Source organism: Myotis myotis, unplaced genomic scaffold (assembly GCF_014108235.1).
Source record: "Myotis myotis isolate mMyoMyo1 unplaced genomic scaffold, mMyoMyo1.p scaffold_m19_p_21, whole genome shotgun sequence".
Taxonomy (NCBI): Eukaryota; Metazoa; Chordata; class Mammalia; order Chiroptera; family Vespertilionidae; genus Myotis; species Myotis myotis.
The window spans coordinates 6137052-6164044 of NW_023416326.1; the positions used below are offsets into that span (position 1 = coordinate 6137052).

Here is a 26993-nt window from a genome sequence, read left to right on the forward strand (position 1 = left end):
CCCAGTAAGGGAGGGAGGTGGCGGAGACGTGCAGGGAGCAAGGTGATTCATTGAAGGGAGAGGGAGAGAGAGAAACATCCATGATGAGACAGAGTTAGTGATCGGCTGCCTCCTGCACGCCCCACACTGGGGATGGAGCCCACAACCCGGGCATGTGCCCTGACCGGAATTGAACCGTGACCTCCTGGTTCCTAGGTCGACGCTCAGCCACTGAGCCACACCGGCCGGGCACTGGCAGCAATTTCAAGGGGTCACTGCCAATCTGACGGCTGACCCGTGGGAGCGGCCAGGGAGCAGGTGTTAGAACTGCAGGTGCTGGGCGGTGGCGGAGGAGGGGGGAGGTCACGTGAGGGGCTCACCTGGGACCCAGCCGCAGGTGTAACCCCACCAGGGAGCCCCGGAAATCACGGGAAGGAAAGGCTTCTCTCTGGTCTTAGGCACAAAGTTTACGTCCTTGGACCAAAACAAGCGCTTGGGGGAAGAGAGGGGTATTTTCCCCCTGAAGGTCCAATAGCAGGAGAACCTGAGAGAGGGAGGGGCGAAGCGTGGGAGGGTGAGAGGAAGGAGCACCAACGGGCCCTGGGCCTTATAACGGCACCGGTGGCTGGGATGCGCTGGTTGAAAGCGCCTTCGAGGGACCACCTGCCCCGTGGACCCCACTCGGCGTGGCCCGTGCTCCCGGGGCTCATGCCCCTCCTTTCCCCAGAGCCTCCCAGCAGGACGCACCGCCCAGCCCCAGCTGCGCTCCTCACTTGTCATTCCACTTCCCGGTCCACTCCACCTCTCCCCAGGGGTTCCGGATGCGGATCAGCTTCTCCAGGCTTCCTCGGCTTTCCACCTGCAGCAGGGGAGGGAGGGAGGGGTCGAGTTCAAGCCAGGCCTGGGGGTTCTCGGGCCCAAAGCTGCCTCCTTGAGCCCCGGGGGTTGAGTCCATGTTATAAGGGGCCAGAGTGGGAGGGGGGTGCGGGATCCACAAAAAGGCAGTGCCCCCCTGCTGCCCAGCTGTGACAGCTCCCAGGACCCCGCGCTCCGAGAGCCTGGGGCACACACGCACTCATTCTGGACTCTGCGCTGACACTTGACCTCTGAGCCTCAGGTTAACTGGCTGTGATAGGATGCATGTGTCCTAGGAGCTCAGGGAAGCTGGTGATGCATGGTAAGCAATGCGGTGCATGGCTGTTGACTGAATCCTGGATGGGGGGGGGGGCACTCTATAAAGGATATTTGGGGGAGACATACACAGGGAGTCTATAGGAGATGTTGTTGTGTTAGTGTTTATTTTTTAATTATTTTTTTAAATATATATTTTATTGATTTTTTACAGAGAGGAAGGGAGAGGGATAGAGAGTTAGATACATCGATGAGAGAGAAACATCGATCAGCTGCCTCCTGCACACTCCCTACCGGGGATGTGCCCGCAACCAAGGTACATGCCCTTGACCGGAATCGAACCTGGGACCCTTCAGTCCGCAGGCCGATGCTCTATCCACTGAGCCACACCGGTTAGGGCTAGTGTTTATTTTCTTAGTGTTTGTTTATGTCAGAGAACTGAAGTGTCGTAACATCTTCGAGTTACGTTCAAATGGCTCAGAAAAGAGGACCCACGCACAGGGAAGCCAGCCAGACGGGGCAGGGCCTTAGCAATGCTTAAATCTCGGGAAGTCGCCTTTGTGGTTGAATTTCAACTTTTTCTTTCAACTTTTCTACAGACCCGAAATTTTCAAAATAAAAAGATACGTGTCGGGGGCGGTGGGGAGGATAAAACAAAAATTCAAGGTAAAGAGAAAACCTCTGGGCATACGGGAAAGACCTGGGGTCTGGTCTGGGTTTAACAGTGAAAGAATGTTTAATAATAACAATAATAATAATAATAATAATAATAATAACAGCAGCAAGTACAGCTACGCACGTCGACACAATGTTTCAGGCACCGTCGGAGCACGTGATGCACAGTAAGTGGCTGAATCACCATGACAACCTTACAGTGGGGGTTGTTCTCTCTAATCTAAAGAGGAGGAAACCCAAGGGGCAGCCTTTAAGTGGCTCGCGGGGACCACACAGCTGGCCAGAGGCAGCGCCAGGTTTGCACACTGAGCGAAAGCCCATTAGAGGGCGTGAAACACTAGGCGGAGGAAAGTGTCCTTTCTTTCCTTTCTTTCCTGTAACTGGCCCCTGAGAGTAAGGTGGTTCTAAACCAAGTAAAATCCCAGCGCGGGGCTCGCAGCCTGCGGCCGGCAGAGGGCGGCAGAGGGCGGCACCGGGCAGCAGGGGGCGGCAGAGGGCAGCACCGGGCAGCAGGGGGCAGCAGAGGGCAGCACCGGGCAGCAGGGGGCAGCAGAGGGCGGCAGAGGGCGGCACCGGGCAGCAGAGGGCAGCAGAGGGCGGCACCGGGCAGCAGGGGGCAGCAGAGGGCGGCACCGGGCAGCAGGGGGCAGCAGAGGGCGGCACCGGGCAGCAGAGGGCGGCAGAGGGCGGCACCCGGGACCGAGGTTCTGGAAGGGACCGGCCAGGACGCCCAGCGAGTCCTGCCTGGACCTCAGGAATGCGAGGCCTATTCAGAAAACAGCTGCGGGAACTCAGCACCCCCACCCCCGCTACCCCGCCCCCAGCCCTGGGCAGTCACAGCCCAAAGCGTGCTTTTGCCTTTGTGTTAGACGCAGCGGTTCTCAACCTGTGGGTCGCGACCCCTTTGGGGGGGGTCCAACGACCCTTTCACAGGGGTCGCCTAAGACCATCGGGAAACACATATATAATTACCTATTGTTTTTGTGATTAATCGCTATGCTTTCATGATGTTCAATTTGTAACAATGAAAATACATCCTGCATTTCAGATATTTACATGACGATTCATAACAGTAGCAACATGACAGTGATGAAGTAGCCACGAAAATAATTTTATGGCTGGGGGTCCCCACAACGTGAGGAACTGTATGAAAGGGTCGCGGCAGGAGGAAGGGGGAGAACCACTGTGTTAGGAAGCGAACCCCCAGAAAAGCGCGGGCGTTACCTCCTCGGCTCCTGTGACGGAGTACGCGTGCCCCTTCACCAGCTTCTGGTATGTGATGGCCTCCGAGTCCGCAATGCTGGTGATCTGGGAACGCGGGGGGCGGGGGGTGTCAGCCGGGGCGCACCCTGCCTGCCCCCATCCCTCCCCCATCATCGCTCACTGGGACTCGGATGCGGGCCCCACTACGCAGGGGCGTGGCCTGGGGGGGTGACTGACTGTTGCCTAGCAACCCCTGGGTTCCAGGTGATGCTCGCCAAGGTGGACAGGGCTGGGCTAGAGTTGCACACTGGGACAGTGGGTTCCCTGGGGCGCTGTTGGGGGCTCACTCCAGCCAGAGCAGACCGGACCAGAGCGGATGGGTGGTGGGGGGGGGGGTGGGGGCAGGGAGGCCCGCACTTACATCGATGGAGCAGCCCAGCAGAGAGCCTTTCTGCAGAGCCTTCTGAATGATCTTGAACAGGTTGGCCGGGGCCTTCTTCAGCTCGTACCACTCGGCGATGCCTCCCGTGAAGTCCTCGAAGCCCTCGGTGGTGGCGCCCCCGGAGAGCGCTTCATAGCACCCGTTGATCCTACGGGAGGGGAAGAGGTGATGCAGCCTGGCTGTTGCCTAGCAACCCCTGGGGGCCTTCATTGGATGCTCCCGGGACCCTCTGCTCAGATTCTTCTGGCCTTGCCTCTAACTCGGGGTGCCCATGAGGGCAAGTTACCGTCTCCACAGCTACCGTTTCCCTGGTACTTTGAAAGGGTTTTTTTTTTGGAAAACCTCACAGCAGCTGAGAGCTGGAAGGCCCCGGTGATTATGTGGTCCCACCTCCCGTATTGATCCTTCCTACTCTCGACAGGAGAGGGGAGGTCTGCCAGTTGGCTGTTTGGCATTTGTAGCTTGAAAAACAACAATTCAATAACGAAGGCACTTTCCCGGACCGGAGCACAGGCAGTGCACGGGGAGTCTGGGCGTCCTGGGGCTCTGCTAACTACTGTCTGAGCATGTGACTGCAGAGTGGCTCTCAGGGCTAGATTCTCACAGCGAGGTGTGTGGGTCCCGGCCCCCCTCGCTGGCAGGGGCAGTGAGAACAGGCCCCGGCGCCTGAGAGTCGGTCACTTTGATGGACTGAGCCCAGGCCGCATGGCCAGGACGAGGCCATTCTGGGGGGGCTGGTGAGGGAGGGGCTGATGTGGGCCTTCCCATCGGCAATGGGCGGTGTTGCACCCTGGACGCCTGGGCTTTGGGCCTGGTGGGGTGGGACACAGCTGGGAAGAGCATGGGAACCGTTTCTGATCAGAGACACGGTATGTCCCGGGCAAACTTCCCTCCCGTTCATACCCCTGCAATGGATGGTTTGGCCCATTGGCAAGAACGCTCTGCTGTGTTCAGCTGGCAAAAATGCCCTGTGTCCTGCCAGGGCGTAGCAGTCGGCACGCTCAGCGCCATGATCCGTCCCTGTGCCCGCGGTGACAATGGCCTAGTGGTCACTGGGCAGTTGCGTCAGGAGGCCAGGCCCTGCATGCGTGATCGCCTTGAATTCTGAGCCCGGTTTGGGCCTAAGAAGTCCTTCAATAGGATACGTCTGTTTCTCAAATCGCCTGGGAATGGCTCCTGCTGTTTCCCGAATCCAGGGCAGCTGGGGGGAGGGGGGGGGAGAGGGTTGGCGCTGCCACAGGGACCGCCGGCACTTACTTGGCGTAGGCCTTCTCCAGCAGCGCGCTCCAGAACTCGCTGCCCTCTGCCGAGTGCACAAACAGCAGCTCCCCGTTCTTGGTGGGCAGCCTGTCGTCCACCACCACCTCCACCCACTCGCCGTACTGCCAGAACTGGGCACAGGGAGGGAAGGGGTCGCTGGAGCAGCCGGGGCAGCACGGGGACCCAGACAGAGCCTCAGCTGCACCTGTCCCGTCCCCCCCACTTCTCCTACAAAACCATCTGAGGTGGAAGATGACCCCAGGGTTGGCTGAGCTGAGCTGCCTGGCGCAGCTTTCCTTCTAAACCCCCTCCTGGCGGCAGGTCCCCACCAAGAGGCCGAGACAGCGGCCCTGATCCCCCCCCCCCCCCCGCCCCAACCACACCCCGCCAGCACTCTGTCCTCCCCTTCAGCTTTTACGAACATTTCTCATTGACCAGCATAAAAGGGCACTGAGCAGCTCCTTAACACTGGGGTTCAAACCCCAAATAATAACCTCTTTAACCCCTCAATTACTCCCTGAGCACCTGTTCTGTCTACCTCCCTCTTTGCCTGAACCAGGGCCCCCTGGCCACCCTCACAGGACCCTGGGGCAGGAGCAGGCAGGGCTTTCTGCTGCTTCTCTGTCCTTTGCAAACTGCACTGCTCACAGGTGTATGCAAACTCTGGGGACTGAGCTCTCGGCCACCCCGGGGACCTGCTCCCACCCCCAGGCCCTGCACCCACCCCCAGACCCTGCCCCCTGCCCCCACCCCCAGGCCCTGTGGAGGAGAAGCTTGGACCAACTGCTAAGTCACCTGGAAGTGGAAGATCCCGGCGTAGTTTTCCTGGAAGCTCTGGTTTAAGGGGACGACTCGCGCCAAGACTTCTTCGTTCAAGGTGAGGGAGGCGATGGCTGCCAACAGCCAGCAGTCACCTGTGGGCACAGCGTGCGGGGATGTTCAGCATCTTGTCCGCCTCTGCACCTGGAAGCCCTGGCCGAGCGTGACCGAGCCACGCCTCGGGCAGGAGGAGGGCTGGGGAGGCTCGGAGGCCGGGCTGGGGGGAGCGTTTTGTTGGGACAGTCATTGGTGGTTCTGAGACCCAGAGCCGTGCGGTCGCAGGCCTTGTCCCCACCCAGCTGGGCCTGGGGTGAGGAGCCCGCTGGGCAGCTGGGGCTTCTGAGAACACAGGGGCCAAAGGTGAGTTTGAGCGAGAGGAAGAGACGTGAGGGATGGGGAGTCGTCGAAGGCTGTACGTCTTCTGGGAGGTCATTTACCGACTTAAAAAGTGGCCCATGCCGAGACCGGTGTGGCTGAGTGGATAGAGCATCAGCCTGCGGACTGAAGGGTCCCAGGTTCGATTCCGGTCAAGGGCATGTACCTGGGTTGCGGGCACATCCCCAGTGGGAGATGTGCAGGAGGCAGCTGATCAATGTTTCTCTCTCATCGATGTTTCTGACTATCTTTCTCCCTTCCTCTCTGTAAAAAATCAATAAAATATATTTAATAAATAAAGAAAGAAAGAAAGAAAGAAAAAGTGGCCCATGTCCTCGGCTAGAGTCACCATCGTAAAAACGCCACTTCCTCTTGAGTTAGTCTCTACATTTAATGCAATCCCAATAAAAATAGCAAGAGGATTTTTAAAAAAAAAAAAATATTGGAACTCAGCTGATTCTGACATTTATAAATAGGAGAAAACTAAACATAAAGCATAGCCAGAAAAATTCTCAAAGGCAAGGGAGTCTGCCTGTCAGATATTCAGACATGCAAAGCGGGAGGGATTAAAACAGCACTGAACTTGTGCGTAAGGACACAGACAGGTGAACGGCACAGAATAGAGGCCCGGAAACAGCTCCACACGCAGGAACTAGGACAGATAGATGATTCACAAATAGAATTGGAACAGCCAAGTAGCCACTTAGAAAACAATCGAGTTATAGCTCATCTTGTCACAGGGCTAAATTCTAACTGGGATAATACTTATCTATAAACATTTAACATTATCAATCTTAAATATATTATTATAGTCACGTAAGTATGATAAACCTAGACTTTTGTATTACTTGCATATTTATTACATATTTATGTATTGATGTCATATATTTTAATTTATATTTACATTATGATGATATTACAAATGTAATTATTTGCTTAAGTCCATAAACATTCCAGAAGAGACCAGTGGAGAATTCTATTATAACCTCAGGGTGGAGCTCAGCTACCGAATTGTAACCTGGAAGCCACAGAATTCTCCAATGATGAATTTAACTACATCAAAGTAAATAAATTATAAATGTAATTATTTGCTTAAGTCCATAAACATTCCAGAAGAGACCAGTGGAGAATTCTATTATAACCTCAGAGTGGAGCTCAGCTACCGAATTGTAACCTGGAAAGCCACAGAATTCTCCAATGATGAATTTAACTACATCAAAGTAAAAAAAAAAAAAAAAAGACACGGTAAAGCAAACCTTACCATCAGCAAAGTCAAACTATGAAAATAATGGAAAAATACCTGTTACTCAGAAATATCTGTTACTCAGATCCCAGAACAAAAGTTATAAACTTTATAGAAACAGAAAAAAAATGAGGGATCAGTAGAAAAATGGGCAAAGACAGAGCCAAGTTCTGGAAGAAAGGAAAAGTTGCTGTCTCACACATTTTATTTTTTTAATATACTTTATTGATTTTAGAGAGTAAGGGAGAGAGATAGAAACATCAATGAGAGAAAATCATTGATTGGCTGCCTCCTGCATGCCCCCAAATGGGGATCGAATGCCCTGGGCCAAATCGAACCTGGGACCCTTCAGTCCCCAGGCGGACACTCTATCCATGGAGCCAGACCAGCTAGGGCCATGTCTCACACATTTTAAAGGGCTCACCCTCACTCATTGTAAGAGAAACATAAAGCAAAACTGCGCTGAAATATCATCTTTGCCCTTTCGGACTGTAGAGATCAAAATGTGGGATGGCCGTGGGGGATGAATCTGCTGCCCTGTCCCTTAGGGCCTTGTTCCTTCGCGGGCCATGGGGACAGCTGGGTCAGTGACAGCCCGACCAGAGACGGATGCTGCTTCTGGCTGAGCTGGGCCCTTTCTGAGACCCTGGTGTCCGCCGTGGCCAGCAGACCTGACACTCTGCCTGCTGGGACCACCTGCCCCCCAGGAAGGGAGGCCACCTGGGCCACCAGAGCCCCAGCTTTGGAAGGCAGGGGACAGAAGTCCTGCAAGCCAGGGCCACCCCTGGAAGCTGGCGGAGGGCCGGCTCTAGAGCAGCGGTTCTCAACCTGTGGGTCGCGACCCCTTTGGGGGTCGAACGACCCTTTCACAGGGGTCGCCTAAGACCATCGGAAAACACATGTATAATGACATATTGTTTTTGTGACTCATCACTATGCTTTCATGATGTTCAATTTGTAACAATGAAAATACATCCTGCATATCAGATATTTACATGACGATTCATAACAGTAGCACAATGACAGTTACGAAGTAGCAACGAAAATAATGTTATGGTTGGGGGTCCCCACAACATGAGGAGCTGTATGAAAGGGTCGCGGCATCAGGAAGGTTGAGAACCACTGCTCTAGAGGAAGTACCCGCCCTGCCAGGAGCCCAGGCCTGTGTGATGGCGGCTGATGAGTCACAGGGGCTGTCCCTTCTGCAGATGTTTCACGCCTGGCAGCGGCCCCAGAACGGGCACCCCAAGCCGGAATCCCCCCACGCAAATCACGACGCGTTTACATCAGCGGCTGTGGAGGGAGGGGGTGCCCCACTGACATCCCAGCCCCAGGAGGCCTTCAGCCTCTGTGGCTGCTCACAGATGCCCGGGTCCCCTTTTCCTTCCGGCCCCGAAAGCCAGAGGGAAGAGGGGAGAGGAGGGTGCAGAGGCCTAAGGCTCACACACTATGAACTTGGGCGGCAACTTCCGGACTCTCAGCAGGGGGTGCCCCCAGGCAGCTGCCTGGCGTGTCCGTGTCCGCAGCCAGGCCCTGGGCCAGGAGGGAGCCACCTGGTGCAGGTTTCATCTTTGTGCCCCTTTCCCTGCAGCCAACCGACCGAGATCCCCAGAGTCACTGCCTGAGGTCAGAGCTTTAACAGCACCTGCCTGCCAGGCTGTCCAACCCACACCCTTCCTCCCCTGGCCCCAGGCCTCACAGACCCCGCAGGAGAGGAGGATGTCCCTGGCCTGGACTCTGGTGTGAAATTCCTTCTCCCTCTTCTTCTTCCTCCTCCTCCTCCTCCTTCCCCTCCTCCAAATTCTCCTTCCTCACCTCCTGGAGGGACCAGCGGGAGGGCATCTATTTCCCTGACTTCGTGGAAAACGTCTCCCTGAGGTTGGGCAGCAAAAGGCAAAAGGCGGGCACCAACATGGACTGAGCAGGTTCCTTGGCCCTTGAGCTCACAAATGTGAGTTGAAGCCCCGTTTGGGGGTAAGCAGGGGGAGGGGGCTGCTGGTGGGGAAGGGGACGATTTTGGAGTCAGAGGAGTCAGCAGTGGTGGGGCCTTAGGAGGGTCTGGTCCAACCCTCCCAGCTCAGAGACAGGGGACCGACCGACTGAGGCTGGAACCGGGCTGTGGTGGCGGACAAGCCTGGGGCAGCCGGGGCAGGAGAGGGGCCTGGGGTCGTTAGGGTTCAAGGTTCACTCCTGCCCTGTTTAGGACACTGTCTAGATCAGGGGTTCTCAACCTGTGGGTCGCGACCCCTTTGGGGGGGGTCAAACGACCCTTTCACAGGGGTCGCCTAAGACCATCGGAAAACACACATATAATTACATATTGTTTTTGTGATGAATCACTATGCTTTAATGATGTTCGATTTGTAACAATGACATCGGGGGTCACCCCAACATGAGGAACTGTATGAAAAGGTCACGGCATTAGGAGGGTTGAGAACCACTGGACTAGATGCAGCAGGAAGGAGAGCCTGAAGCAGCCCCAGGGGAGAAAGTCTGCGAAAGAACACTGACAGCCAGAAAAGTCAGAGGAAGTGATGACTCATGGAGGCCGGAATCTCTCCAGTTGGGAGGGGCCGCTGGGAGGAGGATACAGGGGAGGAGGGGGGGCTGCGGGGGGGGGGGGGGGGTGAGACAACTGCTTTTAAGAGAAAAAAATGCATTTACTTTCTCCTTCACACCAGCCGACACTTTTCTAGTCCTTTTTTTTTCTAATATATTCTTATTGATTTCAGAGAGGAAGGGAGAGGAAGAGAGAGACGGAAACATCCATGATGAGAGAGAATCATGGATCGGCTGCCTCCTGCAGGCCCCACACTGGGGATCGAGCCCGCACCCCACAATTCTGCAAACCGAAGAGTGTGCACCTGCCGCCTCCACATTCGTCTCCTCGTATATTTGTCCCTCCTCCTCCCCCCAAGTGCTACCCACGTACAGGCCCCAGGTTTGCCGCCCCACTCCTGACCCTTCCCTGCTGACATGATGAGTTTTTAGAGATGCAGACCTGCTCATCTCCTTTTCCCCTTCCCTCCCATCCTCTCTCTCTTCTGCTACGATTTGGCGAAGGGACTTTGCACGTTGCTGAACTCAGTAGTAATCGAGGCCCCTAAATTGGTTGAGGACTCTACGGGTTTGCCTATACGAATCTCACTTTTCACCCAGCCCCGGCAGAGTATTGTCATTCCCATTTTACAGAAGAGGAAACTGAGGCCCAGAGGGCTTGGGTAGCCTGTCAAAGCCACCCAGGCTCGTAAGCACGCGGTGGAGGGAGCAGGAACTGGAAACTTCCTCAGGCCCCGCTTTCTGTGGGCTTTGCCCATCGGTCTTGCCTCTCCCACCCTCCGCTGAGCTGGGCTGTGGGCAGGGGCACCCTGAGGCCAGCCTCTTCCCAGTAGGTGTTCTGGGGGCCGTGTGACTCTTGGGGGTCGAGTTGGGGTGACCCACCTCTGAGATCTGCCAGGTTACAGTGACCTGGGGCTGTGAGCCCCAGGGGCCAGGGGCCGGCCAGTGAGAAAGCTCAGCAGGGGCCCAGGGGAAGGGCAGGCAGGAGGAGCTGAGCTTTTGAATTTTGTGGCTCCGGGTCCTTCCAAGTGGCAACCACCTGTAAGGACAGGTTGCCACCAGCAATTACAGAGCCGATTACAGAGCCGCCTTCAGCGGCAGCCTGGGTTTCCGGCCGCCTCCAGACGGCTGTCCCTCCCCCTGACCCCCAGGTCTGCGTGCAGGCGGCTCACGGTCAGCGCAGTTCTGCACACGTGGTTTGAATGATCGGGTGAGGCTCCGGGCCTTCTGGGAAAGGGGGAGGGAGCTGGGGGCTGGCCATGGCCGGGCAGCGCTGGGAAGGCCGGCAGGGCGACCACCAAGTCCGAGGGCAGCCCTGCCCAGGCCCCCGGGGGCACCGGGTCTCCAGGTGGAAGGTGCAGGTGAGTGAGTGGATTTTGCTTTGAGAATTTCACCTCCACATCCCTCATCACAGCAACTGGGAGGGAGTGGGGGGTTAGGAAAAGAGCTCAGGAAGATGTCACATCAGAGCAGGGTTCTTTATTCTGGCAGTTTTTAGCTGTGTGGCCTTACGTGTGTCCCCTGCCCCCACCTCAGTCTGCTTATCTGTGTGGGGGGGTGGGAATGCTCAGAGTTGGGGTGATTACACAAGCGAGCACGGTGAGAAACGCTACGAGCTGCGCGCTGGGCTGCAGGGGACAGGTGTGTGTGACCTGTACTGAGAGCAAAGACGAACTCAGGTGCCCCGACCCTCCGGCACAAGGTGCTGATCGGTGTCAGGCACAAGGAGTGGCTTGAGAACAAGTCACTTTCTCCTGCTTCAATGCCATCTCGTAGGAAAAGGCCAAGCCCTGGCCGGGCGGCTCGGCTGATTGGAGCATCATCCCAAACACCCAGGCCACGCCCTGGCCGGGTGGCAGGTTTGGCTCCTGGTCAGGGCACATGCCTAGGTTTCAGATTCCATCCCGGGTTGGGGAGTGTACGGAAGGCAACCCATTGAGGTTTCTCTCTCTCTCCCCGTCCTTCTCCCTCTCTCCTTTCCCCCTTCCTCTCTCCCTAAATAATCAATTTTAAAAGCCCACACATACCCTTGGGTGAGGCTTAAAAAAAAAAAAGAGCTTTACAAAAAGACTTGATGTAATCAGCTTCCTATCTGCCTTGGAGCCTCTCTTGGGGAATTTGACCCAGGGATGTAAGCTCTGCTTGTCTGCTCTCCAAATCCTCTCCAAACGGCCTGACAGCATGGACGCGGGACTTCAGCCCTCTGTTTGTTACTGGCTCAGAGGTCAGAACGCTGTGAAGTAGGTGTTTATTCCGTCCAGGCGTGGAATTTAGCGCAGCTGAGATAGCCCCCGGTGAGTTAGCCCCGGTGTGGCCTCTGGGTTGGTCCGAATCAGCAGCGGCTCCCAGCCCGTTAGCCTCTGAGTCCCTGGTTGAGTGGACCTTCCAGCAGCCCCCAGCTTAGGTGCCCAAGGACCCCCGCTTCCATGGCCTGTGCGGTGGGAAGACGGGAAGTGGAGGTATGTGTGTTTTCTCAGGTAGGAATGTGTCTGGCATCTCAGGAATCTGCCCAGAGGCTGAGCTCAGACAGCTGGTTCTGCCCGCCCAGCCCTCAACCCCGGGTCATGGTCTCCTTGAAAGCATTCCCTCCCCCACCTCCCACCTCCGGGGCCCCAGGGTGCCCACCCCGATAACTCACACAGCTGCCCTGTGGAATCCAACTCCCGGGGTTAAACACACAGGCCTGGCGTCAGGCTGTCTGCATTGTATCCCCGGCGCCCACCTCAGCTGTGCGGGGACCTTAAGCGAGTTACTCCCAGGGCCTCAGTGTCCTCATCTGTAAAATGGGCAAACAGCTGACCCTCGAGTAACTCAGGGGTTAGGGACCCTGACCCCTGCATCATTGAAAATCTGTGTATAAGTAACTTGGGCTCCCCCCAGAACGTAACTGCTAATAGTTTACTGATAACATAAACAGTCTAGGAACACATATTTTGTCTGCTATGTGTATTATATACTGGATGCTTACAATAAAGTAAGCTAGAGAAAATAAGATGTTACTAAAAAATCGAAAGGAAGTGGAAATGCATTTATAGTACTGGACCTATTTATTGGAAAAGATCTGTGTATAAGTTTAAATCTGTGCTGTTCGAGGGTCAGCTGTAATCACGCCTCCTTGGAGTTCTGCCCTCGCAGCTCAGTGTCTGGCACATAGTACACACTCAATAAACATTGGCTGTTATTACTCTGAGTATCAGAGCCTCTAGGGGGGCCCGGAAAGGAGGTACCATTCAAGATGATCAGTGTTGTTACTGAGGGACTAGTCGTGCAGGGGTGGGGAACGTCCGGCCCGCGGGCCAGAGAAGGCCCACGGAATCCTTCGGTCTGGCCCTGCCAAGGCATCAGGGGTGAGTTAATTAAATGTTTGCCCCAAAATAGCAGGTTAATTTTTAAGCTGATTATTTTGTATGGCCCGACAGTGATGTTATAAATATCCAAATGGGCCCTGACCGGTTTGGCTCAGTGGATAGAGCGTCGGCCTGCGGACTGAAGGGTCCCGGGTTCGATTCCGGCCAAGGGCATGTACCTTGGTTGCGGGCACATCCCCAGTAGGAGGTTGTGCAGGAGGCAGCTGAATGGATATTTCTCTCTCATCGATGTTTCTAACTCTCTATCCCTCTCCCTTCCTCTCTGTAAAAAATCAATAAGATATATTTTTAACAATTGTTTAAAAAATAATAAATAAAATGAGTAAATATCCAAATGGCCCTTGGCAGAAAGAAGGTTCCCCACCCCTGGACTAGGGTGAGCAGTGAGGGGAAGGTGAGGGCGGGAAGCAAGGTTTCGGTTTATCAGAGTAAATAGGATGCTCCGGCGACCTCGGGCCCCGTTTATTACGAGTCAGAAAAATTGAGGCGGATTCTATGCGCCGCCTCCGACCCTCGAGGTTCAGCTCCCGTGAGTCTCACCCACCGAGAGGAACATTCTCGCTGCCTTTGCTGCGGTCAGGCTGCCTCGCACTGTTGTGATGCCAGGGCAACTCATCGTGCAAATACCGAGAACCCGGCTACGCTCACTTCCTCCCAACAGTGAGCAGTCATCGGGGTTTCCTCTTCCTTCACCCCGAGTCACCATCCCGGTTCCTGCACCCCGAGAAGCTGAGGGCTCAGCGCTGTCACTGGCCTGGGGAGTCCTCCCCCCGGGCCTGGGCCCAGAGCCCGACTGTTTCATGGGCCACGAGTAGGACTGGTCCCAGGAGGTGCAGAGACCATGGGGACGGGGGGGTGGGGGGGGGCAAAAAGCCCCTCTGTGACCTCAACACCCAGCCCAGTGCAGGGGACACAGGAGGCCTCAACACGAAGCCCTCGGGGGACAAGAAACCCCAGGAAGCATCTGGAAATGGAAATGGCCCAGCTGCTTGGGAAGGGAGAGAGGCCCAAGACCAGCCCTCCCCACACCCCTCACCCCCCAGACTTGCAGAAGAGACCCCAAGGCCGCTCTGGGGGCCGCCACTTACCCAGGGCTCCTTGGCAGATGTCAGTCCGGGTGGCTCCTCCAACAATAAACTGGGGGTCATCGCAGATCTCCTGGGGACGAGACAGACCCACAAAGTGCCGTCAGCCCAGCAGGCCCGCGCTTCTGCAGTTCAGATGCCTCGGTTCCCAGCGGGCGCATCGCACCCCTTCTCCCCGTGGCTGCAGTCAGATGGCCACGGGGTCCTCTTCTGACCCCGCTTCACGGGGCCCGATGGGTGGTGGGAGACACCCCGGCTGAGAAGGGGAGTCATTGCCCAGCGCTCCAAACTGCCGAGGGCCGCACGGCACCCTCCTGTGCAGGCCGGTGGGCCCGCTCACACCTGGGAGCTGCCCGACCCACCGTGCCAGCCCCTCTCCTCCGTCCCTGCACGTCAGTCGTCTCACTTGCGTGGAATTCCTCCCTGCCCCATCCTCTCCTCCCCGTTTCCACCTCTGACCACTTTTCAAGACTCATTGCCACCTCCTCCATGAAGCCCTCCTTCCCAGCCCAGCCCTCACTCCTCCCTTCGATTCTAAGTCCCAGAGTATTTCTACTCTGCAATGCGGGTGTCAGCGGGGCTCTGTCCGGTGGTGCTGACGGGCACCCCTCTGCGTTCCTAGCACACACGTGTGCAGGCCGCGGGAACGTGTCCAGCTTTCTGGTCCCGTCTATGGGGCCGTGGTGCTTGGAGCACCCTGTATTGTGGACCGGCTGTTGTCAGTCCGTGCTGGCGCTGCATCTCCTGGTCTGCTCGGAACACAAGATGGGAAATGTCCCGTCACCGGTGAGGACACAGGCTGGGGAGCTAAGCAGCGTGTCCCGTCTAAGGTGACCCCGCTCACCAGTTCCAGGCAGCGTGGGGCTAGAGGTGACCTTCCCTGGGGCAAAATGCACACCCCGGCTCCCCTGCTGCCGCTGATTGATTAGCGACAAACCTCTGAGGCTGTTAAAGCCTCAGAATCGCCCCTCAAGCAGCCTGGGCGAAGCCACCGTGGGCCGCTCTGCCCTCCATGGAGGCAGCCCTCAGTGCTTCCTGATTCTGCAGGGCCCCACCCAAAGCCACAGAGGAAGTGGGGCATCGATCTGGGCTTCTCGACCCAGCCCGGGGCCACCTGGTTGGGGCTCCACCCCATACCCTCCCTCAGGGAGCCCCTCTCTGGCAAGCACTGTTTCCTGGGCGAGACCCGGATCCGGCCCCTGTCCATCCTGGAGCCACAGTGGTGCCACCACATTGTCCCTTCCCTGCTCAGGGCGTCTGTTTGGCAGGTGACAGGGACAGTGGGAAAACGAGGCCAGCTTTGCCCGGGTCCTGCCAGCCGAGCACTTACGCCAGGGATGGAAGGACCGGATGCCCAAGCATCGGATTGATAATCCTGCGGGCACCAAGCTCTGATGCCAGGAGGATTTTTCCATTATGTTTCTGCAACTTGCCTACATCGTCCTTGGCAGCCTCTCCAAGGGAGACAAAGTTCAGAGCGGCGCTTAGAGAGGCTTCAGGAAACTGACCCGTGCGCACAGCCCGGAGGGTATGGGGTGGAACGTGGACGTAACAGTCCGAGGAAAGGGGCTGGGGGCTTGGGCTTGGGCCTCAGACGCCCTGGGTTTGAGTCTTGGCTCGGCTACTTCTTATATGGGGTCTATGACCCTGCAAGGTACTCTTTGAGCCTCAGTTTCCTCATCTGCAAAATGGGCACGGCGATGACAGGCGTACCTACCACTTAGGGTTGTTATGAGAGTTAGAGGAGATAATTAGGTAAGCGTGCCCTGGCGAACACTCTATAAACGTTAATTATTATTATTATTATTATTATTATTACTGAAGAAGTTGATGGCAATCACTGAATTTGGAGGATGGAGATGCAGGTTTGAGGCTGAGCTCCGGTGACTCAACGCATAACCCAGTCCAGTTCACTCATCTAAAACAACAGCCTCTCGAACCCCAGGTCCAGCTCTCCTTCCCACGGCCCCTCTACCTCTTCCTCTTCCCACGGGCACCCATCTGCAACCAGGAGACCCCTCCTTCGTTCTCGGGGCTTACTCTGGCGCCCCCTACAGTCTACATCTGCCCGGCTGGAAGTCTGTCCGACCGCAGTGCTCAGTTAGGTAACCAATGACTTGCTGAGGCCCCAACCCGGTGGACACAGGTCTGTTTCCCTGGCCTGACCCTGACCCCAGCAGGACAGCGGCAGAGAGGGCCACTGTGGGCTGTGGGCTGCGGGCTGCAAATGCCCACAGGCCGGGCACAGTCCTGGCTCCACCCCGGACACCTGCTTGAGCAAACACTTAACCTTCCCAAGTCTCGCTCTCTCCGCCCGTTGGATGGGAACATACCAGCCACACTGCCCTGGGTCGTGCAGTACACAGCCTGCCCCACCACCAATGGCCCCAGATCTGTCTCCCCGTCTAGGAGTCCTACGGGCATTTGCAACGATTCCTTTCACTGGCCCCTAGTGAGAAGGCAGTGCATATAGTTTACATACAGAGTTATCAATAATTTAGAGGCAGACGCTATCTGCACTGTGCCAGGTGTATAGGAGATAGGTGCTCGATACATGCTTACTGGATGAATGAAAGAATAAGCAAATGGGTGTGCAAATTCCCTTTGTAAACTGTCAAGTGCTGTCCCCAGGTACGGTGAATACAGTCTCTTGTTTATCCCTCTCACAACCATAACTGCATTTGAGGCTTGTTACATTCCTGCAATCATTCATTCATTCATTCATTCACTCAGCCACAAATCGTCACTGACTTTTTATTCTCAGGTGTATCCCAAGCATTTAAGACAGTTTAATAGGTTCTCAATAAATGTCGCCGAAGGAGTGAGATGAATGAATGAATGAATGAATGCATTCCGTGGAAGGGAAGTGACCCTGCTCAGCACTGAGGACATATTGATGAATATTACGCAGGGTCCCCTGCAGTGCAGAGAAAGTGCAAATACAGGTGATTATATTTATAAATTGTAAAAAGTGCCGGGAAGGAAATGAGCAGGGTTGTGATAAAGAATATAATGCTGGGCTGGGGCTGCTAAGCCTGGTCAGGAGAGATGACTTCGGGGAGGGGACATCTGAGGACATCCCAAAGAATCGGAGTGAGCCAGACTCCAGACAACCAGGGGAGAGCGTCCCTGGCAGGTGGGAAGGCGGGAGGGAACAGGGCCTCGGAGACACCGCGCCTGGAAAGTGTGCAGGCATGGCGGCTTCTCTTCAGCGGGTCTCAACCTGTGGGTCGCGACCCCTTTGGGGGTCGAACGACCCTTTCCCAGGGGTTGCCTAAGACCATAGGGAAAACACACATATAATTACATATTGTTCTGGTGATGAATCACTATGCTTTCATGATGTTCAATTTGTAACAATGAAATACATCCTGCATATCAGATATTTACATGACGATTCATAACAGTAGCAACATTACAGTGATGAAGTAGCCACGAAAATAATTTTAAGGTTGGGGGTCACCACAACACAAGGAACTGTATTGAAGGGTCGGGATATTAGGAAGGTTGAGAACCACTGTAAGAAATGGAGGCAAAGAGGTTGCATGTCTCAGGCCGGGTGCCTAGGGCACGTCCTATGCGCTGGGGGTCCAGGGCCAGGGGTCCAGGGTCACAGAGAAGGTAAAGGGGGTGGGGGAGTTGGGGGGAGCTCAGAGCACTGGAGACAAGATGGGGATGCTTAGTCTCCTAACGGGAATCTAGAGGTTGGGTTTCGCAGGAAGCTGTGCTAAGGTTGGGTCCCACAGGAGGTGGAGCCAGCAGGGTGTCTGTAGGTAACGGTGGAAGCTAGATTAGGGAGCCAGCTGTCCCTAGGCCAGCCAGAGCAGAGGACAGGGACACTGGGGAGCAAGCGAAGGGGCTTGGAGGGACCCCGAGGTTTCCGAGAGGATTCTGGGCCAGGATTCCGGTTCTTGGCTGCCTGTCCCGTAACTTGTTTACCACCAGCGTGAATGCAGGGCAGGTCCTCCCGGCTCCCCTTTGTTAAAATAAACAAGAAACTCTGGCTAAACCCAACCAGGGCCGGATGAGACAGCCCTTAGTCACAGGGGATGGGGGCCCTACCCCTCCCTGGCAGCAGCGCCGGCCACAGACCTACAGACCTTGCTGGGCAGGAGTCGTCTCCCATCTGCTTTCCTCCAGACCCTCCACCCCCCTCCCACCATCTGCCCACTGGGGTCCCATACAAGTTGTCCCCAGGTCCCCTGCCTCCCCAGTTTTGGTGACGTCCTAGGGGCGCCCCTGGCGGGCCTGCTAGTGGGGAACTGAGAGCCGTGTCCCGCAAGGCGTGCGAGTTAGAGGGGCGCCGGAGCGTCCTGCGCCCGCACCGGGTAACGGGCCCGCAGCCCCCGGGGGTGCGCGCGATCAGATCACCGCGGGGCTGCGGGCGGTGGCTCCCGGGCGGTGCGGGCTCGCTCTCCACCCCCGCCGGGGCCTGGGCACCCGCCGCCAGGCCAGGCCCGCACCCGCCCCGCCCGCCCGCCCGCGCTCCCGCTCCTACCGTGGGCCGCTTCCACACGATGCCCTGCGTCTTGCTGGAGTAGGGCCCCAGCTCCTTGAAGCCCAGGGCGGCCGGCACGGCGGGGAAGGAGGGGTCCTGGAAGAGCACCCCGGCCTGCAGGCACTCGTCCCGCAGCGCCTCGTAGTCCTGGTTGAGGTACTTGACGGCCCTCTCGTGCGAGCCCAGCCCCTCGGCCGCCTCCCGGTCCCGGGCCAGCTTGGCCGCGATGCCCGCCATGGTGTCCGCTGCGCGCGATCGAGGCGCACGGGGGAGTCGGTGTCGGTGCTGCGCGCGGCAGGGGCGCGGCCGGGCCGGAGCTGGGCAGCGGGACTGCGGCTGCCGGCGATGATTCACCGGGAAGCGCTCCGCCCGCCTCCCCGCGGGGTGTGGCCTCGCCGCCGGCCCGGAGCGCGGCCGGGACCGGGGCCGGTGCTGCCGCCTGCGGACGCGCGGGGAAGCTCAGCCGCCGACCCCGGCGCTCCGGGCGGAAAAGGTGGGGACGCACCAGGGCGCACACCACACCCAGCCCGGCCCTTTCCTCCTTCCTGGGGGGACAGCGGCCCAACCGGAGGCCGGGAAGGGGTGACTCTGCAGGAAGCCGCCGTGAGCCAGTGGATCAGGGGGTGAGGTCGGGGAGACGGCACTGGCTGCCGTCTGTTGGGCCCCAACTTCGCGCCGCTGTCCGGGGGGCGATGCAGAGGGGACCTCGTTAAATCCCTCCTCCGGCAGCAGCCGGGTGAGAGTTGTCCTGCTGCTCTTGCGCCCATTTTACAGATGCAACCACCGCGTCAGAGAGGCCACACAGCTAGTCACAGGCAGAGCAAGGGCTGAAGGCGCCGCCGAGGGGAGGATATATGATCAGACGCTACCCTGCTGCTGGCCAGCTGTTTGATCTCAGGGGTGACAGGTTTGGGAAATAAAAAATACATTCTCCCAGTTAAGTTTGAATTTCAAATAAACACCAATAATTTTTTCGTGTAAGTGTGTGTGGGGGGGGGGGGGGGAGAAAGTTTCCTCTACCTTTCTATATTCTCCCACTGGTCTAATAATTAAATGGACATGATTAGCAAGACAAATAGCCTAATTTAGCCACATACATGCATGGGGAACCCGCACATACATGAGAGGGCCAGGGGCCGACAGAAAATGAGGTGTCCATGGCCTTTTGAGCTAAGGCTAAGGTTAGGACCAGACAGTGCGGCTCAGGGGGAACACCAGGGCGCAGACACACACTCTCCATGGCCTCACCCATCACCCGGAACCTTCCAGGAGTGAGTCCCAGCCCCAAGGGCAGGGGGTGAGTCAGAAGCAGCTGGGATCACCCAGAGCTGCCTGGGCTGGGCGTGGGCCAGCAGAGTGTGTGTGTGTGTGTGTGTGTGTGTGTGTGTGTGTGAGAGAGAGTGTGAGAGAGAGAGAGTGTGTGAGAGAGAGAGTGTGTGTGTGTGAGAGAGAGAGTGTGAGAGAGGGCCATGGCCCTGGATGGTGTGAGTGGCCACAGGCACCACCTGCAGGTACGGGGAAAGGGAAATCTTGCTTTCCCATTGTATGGATGGGAAAACAGAGGCAGCTAAAGGGTGGCAGACAGAGCAAGCCCGGCCCACCGCCCTAGACTCAGTCCTGCCCCTCCGTCTTCCGGCTCGGGAGGGCGAAGGGCAAGGCAGGGGCTGAGGCTGAGGCTAAACCAGCCCTTTCTTTCCTCTCTCGTTCAGGTCTGAGATGTGAATTCAAAGGACTCAGAGAGAATGTTACAATGAACGGCTTTGTTTTACAGATCTCTCCCTTTGGGAGCGGCTCCTGCCTTCCTGTGGCTGTAGCTTGGGGCGGGGGTGGGCTGGGACAGGCCTGTGCGATAAGGGAGGGCTGAGTAGGAGACAGGATGAGCCGTCCCTGGGGTTGCAAAAGATGGGAGGCTCTGCGAGGAGGAGGAGGAGAGGAAAACTCCAGAAAGCAAGCTTCAAAAAGTCCAGATGGCTTCCTGGGCCCCTGATCCCTTCTCTCCCCAGCCAGGCAGGGCTCAGGGCTCAGGGCATTACAACCCGCCCTGGCCAAGCGGCTGAAGTGGCAGAGCCCACCCAACACCGTCTCTGGGAGGGGTGCTCATAGCAGGGTTCCCCGAACCATAACGTTGCCAGGAATCTGTTATATCTTGTGTTTGTAGGGTCATTTGCCATTTTAAAAATATTAACCATTGCCCAGTGGTCGGCAAACTGCGGCTCAGCAAACCAAGGCTCGCGAGCCACATGCGGCTCTTTGGCCCCTTGAGTGTGGCTCTTCCACAAAATACTGGCTCTTCCACAAAATACCGACTTCTGCGCATGGACCACGAAGTTTCAATCACACTATACATGTGCGCCCGCACGTGGTATTTTGTGGAAGAGCCACACTCAAGGGGCCAAAGAGCCGCATGTGGCTCGTGAGCTGCAGTTTGCCGACCACGGCCCTAGCCGGTTTGGCTCAGTGGATAGAGTGTCGGCCTGCAGACTGAAGGGTCCCCCGGTTCAATTCCGGTCAAGGGCACATGCCTGGGTTGCAGGCTCGATCCCCAATAGAGGGCGTGCAGGAGGCAGTTGATCCATGATTCTCTCTCATCATTGATGTTTCTATCTCTCTCTCCCTATCCCTTCTTCTCTGAAATCAATAAAAAATATATTAAAAAAAAATAAAAATACTAAACATCAATTCTCTCGCCTCTTAAGATGGGGCGATACTATGGATTCTGCAGGGTTCAGGGTTCCTCCTGGCGGAATCTCAAGGGGTGGGAATCCGTGCTGCCTCTCGGTGATGCTGTCATCCGCAGCCCCGGGCACCTTCCCTCTAAAGGCGCTTCCGGAGCCCGCCCTCTGCCCTCCGTTCTCACACGGCCTGTCCAGGGAACGCGGGGAGGGATGCGTGCTGCTCCCCACCCCATGGATGGGAAGTGAGAAGCTCAGTTAGCCCCGCCCATCATGTCCATCAGCCTTGTCTCTCCTTCTCTCTCTTTTCCCAGGTGCTGGACCTGCCAGGGGGTTTAGGGTTCCCCTAAGTCCGCTGCTCCTTCTCCCCTTCATCTCTCACAGGCGTTACCCCCGATAAGTCTCTTGCACTTTTTAAAAATGTTTTTATTGATTTGAGAAAGAGAGTAAGGACGAGAGAGAAAGAGAGAGAGAGAGGAACATCGATGGGCTGCCTCCTGCACGCCCCCACCTGCCGGGGATCCAGCCTACAACCTGGGGAATGGGCTTCCATCAGAACTGATCCCGTGACCTCTTGGTTCATGGGTCGACTCTCTACCATTGAGCCACATGGGCCGGTCGGGCAAGTCTCTGGCATGTCTAACTTCATGTTAGCCGTTGCTTCCGGGGAGACTCTGAGTGCTCTGCGCATAGTCAGTCATTTAAACCTCACAGAAACTCTGTGAGATAAGTCTTGCCATTTTCCCACATTTACAAACCAGGAGGCATGAGAATTTCAATGACTCGCCTGGCGTCACCCAGCCAGCGGGTAGTGGAGCTGAAATCTGAACGCCAGGCTGCGTTTGGGCACCTCTGCCCTGGATACGGGGCAATGCGGTTTGCAGAGCGAGGGGGGCGGGATGGGCTTGCTGCCCTCGCTCATCAGCACGCTGCCCACGGCAGCGGCCACCTCCCTGATGGCCGCCCCTTCCTGGCCCAGCGGGGTGCCCGGCTCTGGCCTTGTGCCTCCTGTGGTGGCCGGGCATGCTGCCTTCCCCCCTTAAAATCCCTTCTCCCCTCTGCTTCCCGGACACCCCTCTTCTGCTGTTTTTTTTTCTCAGTTCCTGGCTGTCCTTTCTCAGTCTCTCCCCAGCTCCCTTTTCTCTGCCTGTGCCTTTGTGAGGGTTGTTGGGGCTTTTTCTGTCTCAACCTGACATTTTCTCTGCTTCCAACGTCCGATGACAGGGCCCCCTGTGCATGCAGCCGGGGCTTGGGGCTGAGCAGCTGGGGTATTACACTGGCTGGCGGATCTACCTCCTCTGAGAGGTTGGTTTTGATTTTTTTACTTGTTTTCTGTTCTCTTCTCAGTCTATATACAGAGGAGACTCTTCCATGGACGTGAATATATGTTTTGGAGCATTGATTTGGGCTTCCAGGCGCAGCGCGTGATGCTTGGTGCTACCCAAGCCGTTGTCCGTTGTCCCTATGGTTTCTAATTTACATCTCCATAGGATTTTGTTACTGTTGTTCTTGTTAATCCTCACCCGAGGATATTTTCCCATGGACTTCTAGAGAGTGGAAGGAAGGGGGAGGCAGAGAGAGAGAGAGAGAGAGAGAGAGAGAGAGAGAGAGAGAGAGAGAGACACATCAATGTGAGAGAGATACACTGATTGGTCGCTTCCCACACGTGCCCCGACCAGGGCCAGGGATCGAGCCTGCAACCGCAGTACATGCCCTTGACCCGAAGTGAACCCGGGACCCTTCAGTCCGCTGGCCGACACTCTATCCGCTGAGCTACACCGGCCGGGGCCTCTATGGGATTTAGAGCCTTTGCATCAGTCTCTCCAAGGATGAGCCGGTCAGCCCCACCCCCCGCTGTCACCTGTCAGTCGGGGACCAAGGCTCCCTCCTTCCAGAGAAAGGCCCTGCCCGGCAGCTGAGAGGTCACGGAGACCCCGCGGGGCCCACAGAAGGGAGTGTGACATGGGCGGGGCCTCAGAACGGAGTCTGGGCCTGAGTCACCTCCTAGGGATGTGGCCACAGAGCCAGGGTCTGACTCAGAGCCTGGAGCCTCTCCAGCTCTCACAGCGAGAATGGGAACCACAAAGGCCCCAGGCTCAGGTGGGCCAGGAGGGCAGGGCCACCCCCTCTTCTCTCACTGCTGGCATGAGAGGCCGAGAGGCCAGCCAGGGCCCAAGCGAGGCTGGAGCCCATCCCCAGCCTGCTCCTCGGCCTCAGGCTCACAGAGTGGGGCCCACCCCAGCCTGCTCCTCGGCCTCAGGCTCACAGAGTGGGGCCCACCCCAGCCTGCTCCTCGGGCTGTGCCCAGCCTCTGCTGAGTGCTGACGGTGCTGTGGGCCTGTCACTGCTCTCTCGGGTGACGTGGGGAGGCCCGGGCTTCCTGACTCACACTCCGAAGGGCGTTTCCGGGGGAGATTCCACCCCAGAAGTGTAGGCTCTGATCAAAACTGCAAGTCACTCCCTGGCCTGTGTGGCTCAGCGGATAGAACGTCAGCCTGAGGATTGAAAGGTCCCGGGTTCGATTCCGGTCCCGAGGGCATGGACCTCAGTTGCAGGCTCCATCCCCTCCAGGCTCAAATCCCAGCCCAATCCATGTGTCTCTCTCACATCGATGTTTCTCTCTCTCTGTCTCTCCCCCTCCCTCCCACTCTGTCTAAAAATCAATGGAAAAATACCCTCGGGTGAGGATCAACTAAAAAAATTTAAAAAATGCAAGTCACGTCAAGACATAAGTGCTCTCGGATGTACATTCTGTGATGTGCGTTTGGAGACAAACAGAAAAGCACAGTAAGGAATCCTTAGCGCTATCGCCTTGGCACTGCCTCTGTAACTTCTGGTACCGCACCTATGGGCCGGGAGTAGAGGTATCTGTGTGTCTGATCACCTGCCGGCCTGGAAGGTACTAAAACGGACGTGTCTTTCTTATTCACCTGTGTGGTCCTGGCAGAGACCCTGACACCTGGGGGGTTTCCTGGGGCAAAGCTTACCCAAGGCAAAGCCCGGGCTGTCTTCAAAGTTCGTGATACTGATATGGGGTGGGGGATGGGTGTGTGGGGGGTGCCCCAGGGGTCCCTGAATGGAGAGTTTGAGGAGCCCAGATTTGACATCTGCCCTGATTGTTTCTGACGTCTGTGTTTAGAACAGGGTGGGGTGCACCATCTGCTTTTACAAGAGAATCAGATCGCCCCCAGGCTGGGGCCCTGGTGAGGCGGACTCTAGGGGAAAAGGGAGAATGTCTTGCTCACAGGCCTTGCAAGCGGGTCTGATGTCTCCCTCCTCACCTCCCTCTATGTGGCTGACCCGGCCCACCTCTCGGGTGCGGGTGCGGGTGCTGGTGCTGGTATTGGGGTGGGGGGTGCTCTTCAGGGAGTCTGGCCATGAACACTCAGCCCAGGCATTTCCAGGCCAACCACAGAGTCCTGGAAACCAGGAAAACTCGGGGACGTCCTTGGCCTGGAGAACTGGAGCATGGGGTGGGGAGGTGGGTAAAGTGGGGTGATGTGGTGAGGCCCAGAGGAGGCCAGAGGCGAGACGGGAGGTGGGCAGGGCGGGTCCTCCAGGGCCTGGAAAGGGCGGCGAGGGAGCCGCTGAAGTGGGTCAAGGCTGTGAGTGTCCTGGCCCTGGTCGGCCTGGACGGGGAAGGGGCAGGTGTCCGGGGAGTGGGCCCTGGGTCCTACCCAGGGGCGTGGGGGCACCAGAGGCTCCTTCCTGGAGGTGGGACTGACCAGGGCTGCAGATGCCCCACCCCCATGTCCCCAGAGCCCGCGCACCCCCAGGGGAGGCCCTGCGGGAGAAGGACCAGACTCGCATGGATGCCATGTTCTTTGGAAGCTTGTTTAGACCCGTGGTTGGCAAACTGCGGCTCTCGAGCCACATGCGGCTCTTTGGCCCCTTGAGTGTGACCATGAAGTTTCAATCGCTCTGTACATGTGCACCTGCACGTGGTATTTTGTGGAAGAGCCACACTCAAGGGGCCGTAGTTTGCCGACCGCTGGCTTAGACCAAGTTCATGGCCTTTGAGGCTTCCTCCACGTGACTAGGAGTTCACTTTTTAAAAAAATATATATTTTATTGATTTTTTACAGAGAGGAAGGGAGAGGGATAGAGAGTCCGAAACATCGATGAGAGAGAAACATCGATCAGCTGCCTCCTGCACACCCCGCACTGGGGATGTGCCCGCAGCCAAGGTACATGCCCTTGACTGGAATCGAACCTGGGACCCTTGAGTCCGCAGGCCGATGCTCTATCCACTGAGCCAAACCGGTTAGGGCAGGAGTTCACTTTTTGAATAATAAGGATGATATGTCACCGGGTGGGCATCAGGATTTGAGAGATGCTGAGGTGGGGCGTGGCCAACACAAGGTGGGGAGCCACTGGCCTAGAGTCAGGTGTGAGCAGCGGTGGGTGATGTCACACCCAGTCAGCGGCTCCGAAGGCCTTCTTGGTGTTGCGTTGGCACCACCTCATGGCAGAAGGCAGTATGGCTGCTGCAAAGCCAAAAAAAGGAAATCTACCCTGAAAGGCCACTTCTTCAGGGAGCCCTGGCTCATCTCGGTGGAGAATGGTGTTTGCAAGGCAAGACCCGGGTGCTTGTTGCCATGGAAGCACCAAGATTTCAGACCCTGAGGGCAGGCTGTGCCTCTGATTGGCCATCCTCTGCTGCCCAGGGCCCAGACTCTACAAAGTCACATGCCAATGTGTACGTGTTTGTCTAGTACACATGCAAATAATTTTTTTCAGGTAAAAAAAACACACAACAAAACTAAACTAAAACCAAAGCCAGAAACCAAACCAATCAAAAAACCCACCACCACCACCCCCACAACCCGAAAGGTTACAGTTTTAGGACCCTGTATGGCGTTCCCCAGTTTTGTATGTAACCCAGAAATTCTAACGACCTTCACTCAGCACCTGTCACAGTTCGTCTCTTACATGCTCTCAGAACCAGCTTTACCATCCGCCGGTTCTCTCGTGATTGGGTAAATAAATCACGAGAGGACAGGCAAATAAAGACACGTGGATAAATGGATACATGAATAATGAAATCAGGTTTTAACGCACGAGAAGTTACACCTGACCTTCAATTCCAAAGCAGTGCCATATGGTTTGTTGTAAATCTCCCTCTTTCCGTATCTGTAGTTCCCTTTCCCGTCATTCTTCGTATACTTCTCCATTTTTGCTTAGCCCAAGAATGCACGGAAAGTAGTTCGGAATTGCTAACCCGTACACCGTGAAAACGAGAACTACTCATCCATGTTCAATATTTGTTTATAGGTTTTTTTTTTTTGTCTTAACTGAGTATATATGCTCAAAACTACGGGCAAAATTTCTTGGGTTCGTTCTTCTCTTTCTCCCTTTCCGGGTGATTCTGAGTCTGACTGGTTGGGTTTGTTCCACGACCCTTAGCGAGTGTTACGAACAAGTCCTCACGTTTTTGCACAGGGTGGCCATGGAAATAGAAATAGCGAATAGACATACAGCAGAACGCAAAAAAACCAAGCCTGACCGTGTCCCAGGAGGGGTGCGTTCGATCCACCAGCAACCTATTTTGACTCGCCTTTTGCTGATACCCTAACGACACATTAGCTCTTCCGCCCACTTGGAGAATGACAGTGGGAACACATTTTAATTAACTCCAGATATTTTTCTCTGCTTGCAACCCCGAGAAACGGCTCTCCCTCGAA

The 26993-nt window shown here is 56.4% G+C and overlaps 1 protein-coding gene across 1 annotated transcript in view; it reads right to left on the reverse strand.

Annotated features, from left to right (window-relative positions):
* The window catches only part of CAPN2 (calpain 2), a 38526-nt gene extending 19517 nt beyond the window's left edge, over positions 1 to 19009 (reverse strand). Inside the window, exons 1-7 of the mRNA XM_036355181.1 lie at positions 18638 to 19009; positions 14143 to 14212; positions 5486 to 5604; positions 4688 to 4821; positions 3410 to 3578; positions 3010 to 3093; positions 753 to 838 (exon numbers count right to left, since the gene is read on the reverse strand). Of these exons, the coding sequence (XP_036211074.1) occupies positions 753 to 838; positions 3010 to 3093; positions 3410 to 3578; positions 4688 to 4821; positions 5486 to 5604; positions 14143 to 14212; positions 18638 to 18874 (899 nt within the window). The 5' untranslated portion in view covers positions 18875 to 19009. The remainder of the gene's footprint in view (positions 1 to 752; positions 839 to 3009; positions 3094 to 3409; positions 3579 to 4687; positions 4822 to 5485; positions 5605 to 14142; positions 14213 to 18637) is intronic.
* Between the last annotated feature and the right edge of the window lie 7984 nt (positions 19010 to 26993).